The sequence below is a fragment of the Schistocerca gregaria genome, chromosome X, assembly GCF_023897955.1.
Source record: "Schistocerca gregaria isolate iqSchGreg1 chromosome X, iqSchGreg1.2, whole genome shotgun sequence".
Classification (NCBI taxonomy): Eukaryota; Metazoa; Arthropoda; class Insecta; order Orthoptera; family Acrididae; genus Schistocerca; species Schistocerca gregaria.
In genome coordinates, this window is record NC_064931.1 from 681,667,792 (window position 1) to 681,679,139 (window position 11,348).

General features: G+C 39.8%; 1 protein-coding gene across 3 annotated transcripts in view; it reads left to right on the top strand.

Moving 5' to 3' along the window:
• Positions 1-8,733, top strand: part of LOC126298579 (steroidogenic acute regulatory protein-like) — a 164,096-nt gene extending 155,363 nt beyond the window's left edge. For all 3 annotated transcript variants that reach the window (XM_049989950.1, XM_049989951.1, XM_049989952.1), the window contains one exon: positions 8,161-8,733. In XM_049989950.1, coding sequence (XP_049845907.1) covers positions 8,161-8,377 — 217 coding nt within the window. In that variant the 3' untranslated portion in view covers positions 8,378-8,733. The remainder of the gene's footprint in view (positions 1-8,160) is intronic.
• The last annotated feature ends 2,615 nt before the right edge of the window (positions 8,734-11,348 follow it).

Here is an 11,348-nt window from a genome sequence, read left to right on the forward strand (position 1 = left end):
TTGTATGTAATTTTTGTGTCATTATACATCTACATCCAACAACACTTGAGTGTGAAACCTCCAGGCATATTAACAGTGTTTTCTGGTTTGGGACTTGAACCTAGACCTTTGACTTTCATGGAAATTGGTCTTACAGAGTTGTCCAGACACACTTGATAACTTGCCTTATAGGTTCAGTTTGCTAGTATCTCTCCCATACTTTACGAGCTGTACAGAGGCTCTCCTGCATGGCTTACAAGAAACCATCCCCAACTTGACCTCATATTTTAAGGAGAAAATAGTACACTTGAAAGATATTAGCTCCAACAATTGATTCTGCTTGAAAATTCAGGCCATAATTCTGATGGTACACAGTTATGACCTTATGCAAGTACAGCTTTTAAACTACTGCGCACACTTGCTTCACCCCACTGCAGGCACCTGATGTCCGAGGGCGAGGCACTATACAGTGGTTTGACAACCTGAGCCTTCCTATTTGCAGGATGTGGAAGAAAAGGGAAGAGTAGACAGGCCGCTGTTGCACTCTCAGTTCATAAGAGAACTCACAAATGATGACAGATAAAAGTTAATAGAAATTCATATGCTCATAAAAGGATTGATTCGCAAAGCTTACAACTACTACACCATCATAACTTAGCTAAAGATTTTTCTAAGAACCCAAGAAAATTCTGGTCCTACATAAAATCGTTAAGTGGGTCTAAGTCTTCTATCCAGTCACTCATTGACTGGTCTGGCATGGCAGTAGAAGACAGCAATTTGATAAATCGGATTTAGTAAATCATTCACACAGGAGAAAGAGTTGCCCCCTTGATTAGCTTAGTTTAGCAAGAATCTTTCACCCAGTGCAAAGTCCCAAGGAAATTGAAAAGGTGCAGATGACCTGTTTGTATAAGTAAGGTAAAAGAACGTTTCTACAAGAATCCTTGAACATATTTTCTGTTCAAGTATAATAAATTCCCTTGAGAGGGAAAAGCTTCTGTCGACAAATCAGTAAGATTTTGTAAAGCACTGCTTATGCAAAACTCAACTTGCCCTTTTACCATAGGATATCCTGTGAACTATGAATCAAGGGCAGCAGGCGGATTCCATATTCCTAGATTCTGTAAAGCATTTGATATGGTGCCACACTACCTCTTAAGTAACACAACCCAGTATGTTATCCTCCATGGTGGCTGTTCATCAGCGACAAGGCTATCATCATGAGTGCTCCATGGAAGCATGATAGGACTGCTGTTATTCTCTATATAAATAAGTGATCTGGCCAACAGGGTAAGCAGCAGTCTGTGGGTGTTTGCTGATGAAGCTGTGATGTATGGGAAGGTGTCATCATTGAGTGAGTGGAGGAGCACACAAGGTGACTTACACAAAATTTCTAGTTGCTATGATGAATGGCTCTAAATGTAGAAAAATGTAAGGTAATGCAGATGAGTAGGAAAAGCAAATCCCTAATGTTCGAATACAGCGTTAGTGGTGTGCTGCTTGACACAGTCAAGTCAGTTAAATATCTAGGTATAACATTGCAAAGCACTATGAAATGGACCTTCCCCATGAACCATGGACCTTGACGTTGGTGGAGAGGCTTGCGTGCCTCAGCGATGCAGATGGTCGTACCATAGGTGCAACCACTACGGAGGGGTATCTGTTCAGAGGCCAGACAAACATGTGGTTTCTGAAGAGTGGCAGCAGCCTTTTCAGTAGTTGCAGGGGCAACAGTCTGGATGATTGACTGACCTGGCCTTGCAACATTAACCAAAACGGCCTCGCTGTGCTGGTACTGTGAACGGCTGAAAGCAAGGGGAAACTACGGCCATAATTTTTCCCGAGGGCATGCAGCTTTACTGCTTGGATAAATGATGATGGTGTCCTCTTGGGTAAAATATTCTGGAGGTAAAATAGTCCCCCATTCGAATCTCCGGGCGGGGACTACTCAAGAGGATGTCGTTATCAGGAGAAAGAAAACTGGCGTTCTACGTATCAGAGCATGGAATGTCAGATCCCTTCACCGGGCAGGTAGATTAGAAAATTTAAAAAGAGAAATGGATAGGTTAAAGTTACATATAGTGGGAATTAGTGAAGTTCGGTGGCAGGAGGAACAAGACTTTTGGTCAGGCGAATACAGGGTTATAAATACATCATTGAATATAGGGGTAATGCAGGAGTAGGTTTAATAATGAATAAAAAAATAGGAGTGGGGGTAAGCTTCTACAAACAGCATAGTGAACGCATTATTGTGGCCAAGATAGACACGAAGCCCATGCCTACTACAGTAGTACAAGTTTATATGCCAACTAGCTCTGCAGATGATGAAAAAATTGATGAAATGTATGATAAGAGAAATTATTCAGTTAGTGAAGGGAGACGAAAATTTAATAGTCATGGGTGACTGGAATTCTAGAGTAGGAAAAGGGAGAGAAGGAAACATAGTAGGTGAATATGGATTGGGGCTAAGAAATGAAAGAGGAAGCTGCCTGGTAGAATTTTGCACAGAGCATAACTTAATCCTAGGTAACACTTGGTTCAAGAATCATGAAAGAAGGTTGTATACATGGAAGAATCCTGGAGATACTAGAAGGTATCAGATAGGTTATGTCATGGTAAGACAGAGATTTAGGAACCAGGTTTTAAATTGTAACATATTTCCAGAGGCAGATGTGGACTCTGACCACAATCTATCGGTTATGAACTGTATATTAAAACTGAAGAAACTGCAAAAAGGTGGGAATTTAAGGAGATGGGACCTGGATAAACTGACTAAACCAGAGGTTGTACAGAGTTTCAGGGAGAGCATAAGGGAACAATTGACAGGAATGGGGGAAAGAAGTACAGTAGTAGAAGAATGGGTAGCTCTGAGAGCTGAAGTAGCGAAGGCAGCAAAGGATCGAGTAGGTAAAAAGACGAGCACTAGTAGAACTCCTTGGGTAACAGGAGAAATATTAAATTTAATTGATGAAAGGAGAAAATATAAAAATGCAGTAAATGAAGCAGGCAAAAAGGAATACAGACGTCTCAAAAATGAGATTGACAGGAAGTGCAAAATGGCTAAGCATTGATGACTCAAGGACAAATGTAAGGATGTAGAGGCTTATCTCACTAGGGGTAAGATCGATACTGCCTACAGGAAAATGAAAGAGACCTTTGGAGAAAAGAGAACCACTTGTATGACTATCAAAAGCTCAGATGGAAACCCAGTTCTAAGCAAAGAAGGGAAGGAGTATATAGAGGGTCTACACAAGGGCAATGTACTTGAGGACAATATTATGGAAATGGAAGAGGATGTAGATGAAGATGAAATGGGAGATACGATACTGCGTGAAGAATTTGACAGAGCACTGAAATATCTGAGTCGAAACAAGGCCCCGGGAGTAGACAACACTCCATTAGAACTACTGATGGCCTTGGGAGAGCCAGTCCTGACAAAACTCTACCATCTGGTGAGCAAGATGTACGAGACAGGTGAAATACACCCTCAGACTTCAAGAAGAGTATAATAATTCCAATCCCAAAGAAAGCAGGTGTTGACAGATGTGAAAATTACCGAACTATCAGTTTAATAAGTCACAGCTCCAAAATACTAACACGAATTCTTTACAGACGAATGGAAAAACTGGTAGAAGCCGACTTTGGGGAAGATCAGTTTGGATTCCGTAGAAATATTGGAACACGTGAGGCAATATTGACCTTACGACTTATCTTAGAAGAAAGATTAAGCAAAGGCAAACCTATGTTTCTAGCATTTGTAGACTTACAGAAAGCTTTTGACAATGTTGACTGGAATACTCTCTTTCAAATTCTGTAGGTGGCAGGGGTAAAATACAGGGAGCGAAAGGCTATTTACAAATTGGACAGAAACCAGATGGCAGTTATGAGAGCCAAGGGGCATGAAAGGGACGCAGTGGTTGGGAAGGGAGTGAGACAGGGTTGTAGCCTCTCCCTGATGCAAGCAATAAAGGAAACAAAAGAAAAGTTGGTAGTAGGTATTAAAATCCGTGGAGAAGAAATAAAAACTTTGAGGCTTGCCGATGACTTTGTAATTCTATGAGAGACAGCAAAGTACTTGGAAGAGCAGTTGAATGGAATGGACAGTGTCTTGAAAGGAGGATATAAGATGAACATCAACAAAAGCAGAACGAGGATAATGGAATTTAGTCCAATTAAATCAGGTGATGCTGAGGGAATTAGACTGGGAAATGAGACACTTAAAGTAGTAAAGGAGTTTTGCTATTTGGGGAGCAAAATAACTGCTGATGGTCAAAGTAGAGAAGATATAAAATGTAGAATGGCAATGGCAAGGAAAGTGTTTCTGAATAAGAGAAATTTATTAACATCGAGTATAGATTTAAGTGTCGGGAAGTCTTTTCTGAAAGTATTTGTGTGGAGTGTAGCCATGTATGGAAGTGAAACATGGACGATAAATAGTTTGGACAAGAAGAGATAGAAGCTTTCGAAATGTGGAGCTACAGAAGAATGCTGAAGATTAGATGGGTAGATCACATAACTAACGAAGAGCTATTGAATGGGATTGGGGAGAAGAAGAGTTTGTGGCACAACTTGACTAGAAGAAGGGATCAGTTGGTAGGACTTGTTCTGAGGCATCAAGGGATCACCAATTTAGTATTGGAGGGTAGCGTGGAGGGTAAAAATCGTAGAGGGAGACCAAGCGATGGATACATTAAACAGATTCAGAAGGATGTGGGTTGCAGTAGGTACTGGGAGATGATGAAGCTTGCACAGGATAGGGTAGCATGAAGAGCTGCATCAAACCTGTTTCAGGACTGAAGACCACAACAACAACATGAAATGGACTGAACATATAAGAATTGTTGTGGGGAGGGTGAATGGTAGACTTGGATTTATTGGTAGAATTTTAGGAAAGTGTGGTTCAGCTGTAAAGGAAACTGTATATAGGACACTAGTGTGACTCCTTGTTGAGTAATGTTAGTGTGTGTGGGATTTGCAACAGGTCGGATTTAAGAAAGACATTGAAGCAATTGAGAGGTGGGCTTCTTGATTTGTTACTGGTAGGTTTGAACAACATACACGTATTACGGAAATGCTTTGGAACTCGAATGGGAATTACTGGAGGAAAGGAGACACTCTTTTTGACTATTGATACACTTTAGAGAACAAGCATTTGAGGGTGATAGTAGAATGTATGTAGTGCCACCAACGTACATTTCACGTAAAGGCCACAAAGATAAGATTAGAGGGATTAGGGCTCATATGGGAGGCATAGAGTGAGTCATTTTCCCTTGCTCTATTTGCAAGTTGAACAGGGAAACTGACCAGTAGTGGTACAGGGTACCTTCTGCCACGCACCATATCATGGCTTGTGGAGTATGTATGTAGATTTAGATGTAGATGTGGACACATCTGTCCAACGTGTTTTCAAATCTTGTACAAGAACACATGTTATTCTACAGGAGAAGTAGTAAGTAACATGAGGTGTAATTTGTCAACATTACACACCTATATGTTCAATATTATTTTAACAGTATCCTTGTGTTGCTAGTCTGCATCTGTATATATATGTCTCAAAATTAATATGAATGTACCTAAGCAGCTAAAGAATTATTATGAAATACTGGTAATGATTTTCATTTTACAATTTAATCATGGCAATCATGTTAAACCTCATGCAAATATACTTCACTTTAACAGTGTCAGTTTTAAAATCTAAAGAAATTAACACAATGATGGTCTTAATAATTAAATAGCACTATGTTATTTCTTTAATGGCACACTTTTTCGTTTCATTCATTACAGTATCGTATGTGGCAATTCAAATGACAAATGGGATTTAGTGCCCTTTTTATTCCTTCTGTTGGAATGGATGTTAACTAATTAATTTTTTGTGTGGATAAATAATCTTAACAGACATGGTATGAGCAGGGTTACACCAGTTTCATGTCTATAATTAAACATATGTTGATTAAATGGTAATTAGTAAGATTGTGCAATGTTTTTTGCAGACATTGCTTATTATTATATACAAGGTGATTAGAATTAAAGTTCAACTTTCAAACTGCCGTAGAAATAACGCCACTGGACAAAATGACATGAGATTGCAGTGGAATATTATCGGAGAAGGGGGAAAACGTATGGCAGAAGAAAAATAAATAGTTACAAAATGTAGCAGTAGATGGTGCTGTAAGCATCATAATTTAATAATAGTTGACTACAAATGACAAATGAATCATACAACAACGCCTGAGGTGTATGTTTGATGTTAAACTATCTGTACTACTCAGTGTGCATGAGTGTACAGATGTGATACTGTTAGCTACATAAGCCTGTCCACCACGGCAAGGTCATATCACATTGGATGGGAAAAATTGGTTTGTAATTGTCCTGAGGCCAAAAACCGCATAAAAAGCATCACTCAGATTGGTTTTTAATTGTCCTGAGGCCCAAAACCGCATTAAAAGCATCAATCAAAATCAAATTGGATTATTAATTTCCATGTGACTGGCACAAAATATGTTCAATATGCTGTCCACCATTTTCTAAAACATGTAGAAATTGAGAAACAGTATGCTCCACAACTGATTGAAGTGTTTCTGGGGTCACGTTCAGAACATGTGCCTTCAATGCAGCTAAGTTTACAATTAGAACACTGAACGCAACATCTTTCAGGAAGCCCAACAGCCAGAAGTCACATGGATTAAGATCACGTGATTGGGATGGCCAGGCTGTAGGGAAGTGGCAGCTGATTATTCTAGCATTTCCGAAATGCCACTTCAGCAGCTGCTTAACAGGATTTGTAATGTGCAGAGGTGCACCATCTTGCATAAAAATGATCATATCCATGCTGTTGGAGAGCTGAAATGATGTGATCACGCAAAATACACTCTTAGCACTTACTAGTGATGGTGCAGGTAACAGGACCGGAAGCACCTGTCTCTTCGAAAAACTGTGGCCATGTGATAAATGATGCCGTAAACCTGCACCACACAGTGACCTTTTAGGATGAAGTGGTACTGGTTGATTTGCATATTGATTTTCCATTGCCCGTATTCGACAATTCTCTGACATTGACATATCCTGTCAGATGGAAGTGGGCTTCGTCTGTCCACAAAATCTTCCATGGCCAATCATTTTCCACTTTCATGCATGCAAGAAATTTTAAAGTATAGGTATCTCTTGCTGACAGGTCAACAGGAAGCAACTCATGCACATGGGTAATTTTGAATAGATAGCAAAGAAGGATGTTTTGTAGGATATTACGCGCAGTACTCACTAGTGCGTCCAATGTTCGGGCAATTCTCCATGCACTACACATTTGCACACCACCACTTATCTCCTCCTGCATTGCTGTGGCCACTGCTTCCACTGACATCGAATCAATTCGTTTCCTTCCTCTGCCAGGTTGCACTCCAAAAGAACCTGTCTTCTCAAATTTCCAGATCATTTTCTCCAGACCCACGGCAGTTATCGGACCAATGCCTTTTTTCAAACCCTTCAGTGCCGAACTTCTGCAGAACAACATGTGCACAGTCATCATTCTTATAATACAGCCTTACAAGCAGAGCGTGATCCTGAATTGAGACAGTCATGGCAAACGTCTCAGATGCGAAAGGAGGAAAAGTTGTGTACCTGACGTGTTTATACCAACTTCAATGGGTCATACTCATGACAGGTGTTTTCATTTACATATTATGGCACAGCCTGTGCCATCAGTTGATCAATTTTGACACTATTTTTTTCTTCTTCCATTTGTTTTCCCCCTTCTCCGATAATATTCCGTTGCAATTTGACATCATTCTGACCAGTGGTGTTACTTCTACAGCCTTTTGAAAGTTTAACTTTAATTATAATCACCCTGTATCATGAGTGTCCCTATAGTTGGGTGTTGGAGAAATCTTACATTACAGTTAATAGGTAGTGTTCATGGGATGTTTGAATTGGATGTGACTTTTCCAAGCAGAACTGACTATAGCATATCGCATATATTATGGCTGCATAGCGTGTTTATTTTGAAGCAGTGGCAATATCCTAACTGTTGTTGTTAACATTGTAAGTGTAAGTCTTATTATGCTTCTTGCTTTAATAAAGAATAAGCACTCTAAAAATCAGCTGTGCTAGTTTAAGTCTCTTGAAGGTATAGCACTCTAATCATTGGTGATGTTTTCACTTACTAAATATGTGATAAAATTGTTGCAGAGGCGAGAATGGGCCCAGTTGTTGGGTTATACAGCCAGCTGAGAATAATCAGTGTATATGTCGATGGCTGCTCAACACAAACCTTAATGGATGGATTCCTCAGTATCTTTTGGATACAGCCTTCACTACAGCCATGTGTGATTATATGCAGTGCTTGCGTTCCCATATTTTAAAAATGAAAAGTGAAGATAATTTAAGTACTGGTGTAGGTGAATAACTTCTACATATTAGAAATATGTGTGTAAGATTGTAAAGATGTGGAGGAATGGTACTTTTTACGCCAAGGAATGTGAAAGTGATTCTACAGTGATTGAAAAACTGAATAGATCTCCTATTGGAGAGCATTTGTTTTATAAAAATCCCATGTTATGGTTGAATCATTGAACAAATATGACTTGCTCAGCCATCTTCATAGTGTAAGCATTGCCTCACAAAAAAGTCAAACATGCATAAAATTTTTATGTTGTTAAATTTTGTGGCAAGATGTCTGTTTTGTATTTGCAGATTGGACTGAGGATGCAGGAGAATGGCTTACAAATTTTATATAATTTTAATAAATTATTTTTTGTCATATTTAATGTTTCTTCTTCTTTTTCATCATCATTTACACTCTTTCCATAATTTCCAATCTGTGCTTTCGTTTCAGTGTCAGCAGTTTAATTTTAACTTACTGTTTATGCACCAATGAGCCAAAACTATGACCACCTGTTTAATAGTGTGTTGTTCCTCTTAACAAACACAGTACAGCAGTGATTCTGACTGGCATGGATTGTAAAAGTTGTTGATAGGTTTCTGGAAGTATGTGGCACCAGATGTCTACTCACAGTTCATTAAATTCCCACAGATTACGGTACAGTGGTTTGTGGACACACAGCTGGTGCCTGATGTGTGTTCCAGTGGGTACAAATCAGGGGCATTTGCTGGCTAAGACATCAGTGCGATGAGTTCACTATCATGCTCCTCAAACCATTGCAGCACGATTCTGGCCTTGTCATGGAGAGTTATCCTAATGGAAGATGTCATCACTATCAGAGAAGACTTCAACCATGAAGGGATGCAAGTGGTCCACAATAATGTGCACGTAGTTCACTGTTGTCATGGTATCTTTGAGTACTTCCATAGGTCCCATAGAAGCCCAACTCAATGTACCACATAGCATAATTCTGCTCTCATCTGCCTGCCTCTGTGGCATGGTGCATGTTTCAGGCGGCCATTCACCTGGATGACAGCATGTAAGGGCCTAACCATTGGCTGGCGTAATAAGAAATATGATTCATTTGACAGGTCCATGGCAAAAACTCGGTGCTGCTGTGCCCACTGCAATCGGAAACTGATGATGTTGTTTGGTCAACACAGGAACACACAGGCATTGTGTGATGTAGAGCTCCATGTTCAACTATGGCCTTTGAACCATGTGCTCTGAAACACTTTTGCCTGCACCAGCATTGTACTCTGGCATCAGATAGCTGCCTATCTTTGATTAAACAGATTCTCCAACCTCTATGTTTTGTGATGAGACCTGTACGTCCAGTACTGTACAGCCTGTGCATTATTCCACCATATTTCATATGTACTCACGACAGTTGTACGGAAACAGCTGACCAACTTCGCCATTGCAGATTCTCATTTCCAACTGCAGCGCCACTACAATGTGCACTTTGTCAAAACCACTTATACTAGTGGATTTCTGCATTTGTGGCTCATATCTTCATAATAATGACTGCTCATTCGTCCCTCTTCTGCGTACGTACTTCCCTAATTGTGTCATGTGCCCCCATCACCAGGAGACATTCAACTTTGTTGTGGGCAGTGTCGTAATGTTTTGGCTCATCAGTGTCCACTTTGCATCAGAAGCTGTAAATTCATGCAGTGAATCTGTGAGTAATACTTTACCTCTCTCTCCCTCCCTCCCTCCCTCCCTCCCTCCCTCCCTCCCTCCCTCCCACTCTCCCCCCAACCCCAAAAAGGGACTAGAGACAGACATAATACCAAGAAGAACTTGTAGTAAATAGATAATAAAGTTTGGGAAATTAGCACCTATTCTTTGGGACCTATAAGTGAAGGTAGATTATTGTCAAATAGTTTCAGGTTTAGTGGCATGTGCTCAGAGAGATTAACTGGGAAGAGCAGTGGGATCATGACTGTGATATTGATGTGTTATATACATGTGGTTTTTTTTAACTTAAGTTTTGCCTTCTGAAGGATGATGAATTTACAGTTAATCACTCATTATCACAAATTATTTGAAAATTGAGTAACTTAGGACTGTTACTTTATTATAAATTTGAGTTTTTCCTTGATTATGAAATGTAGATTGCAAAATTTATACATTGGTTTATGTAACTATGTATTTTCCTAACCTTTATTTGTCTTGTTGCTTAAGATTTTTACAAATAGTGTATCACTTAAGCACCTCTTGTGCTTTGTTGTATGTATAAAAATTGTAGCACTATTTGGTCTAGATTCCTACATTGTTTCTGAAAAACTGTGAGTGTGAAATCTTTAGCTGCAGAAAACTGATTATTTGCAGCCTGCTGTATATCAGGAATTAGGGGAATGTATGAGCACATGAAATGGTAAGTGAGACTGCTCTGTGATAGTGTAGAACAGAGGCAGCCACAGCATGTCAGACTTCAAGCGTGCAGCGTGTGTGGGCTGTGGGCAGGTCGAAGTGCGGCCTGTCACTTGAATTTGCTTGCTCCTTCTTGGAATTACCTGGAACAGTGTGACATTTCATTTAGCATTGTGGTGTGGCATTTTGCAGTCAGCACAAAACTCTGAGTCCAGCAGAATTTTGGTGTCAGAATTTTTTCCCCTTTGCTATTTGTTTGTGGTATGAAGGACATTCACAGGTCCAGTGGCTGTTTGCACAAAAAGAGGCAGCTTTATCATGCAATCCATTAAAGTGAATGGGAATGACAGAAGAGAGGGATGAGAATTCTCAATTTCCATAACCTAAGGGTACTGTTAATTTGTTATGAAACAACATTTTAGTACCATGCAGAATGAATGTAAACTTTTAGATGACAATGAAAGAGCAAAAAATTGCAACGGGCAACAAATGCGATTCATTGTTCTGTACATCAAGGACGACACATTCTGACAAAGACAGTCCACTTCCCGAAGCTCACTTCCATTAAAGAAAGTGCGAGGTTAGAAGAATTCATTGTGATCTTGCAAGAATTACA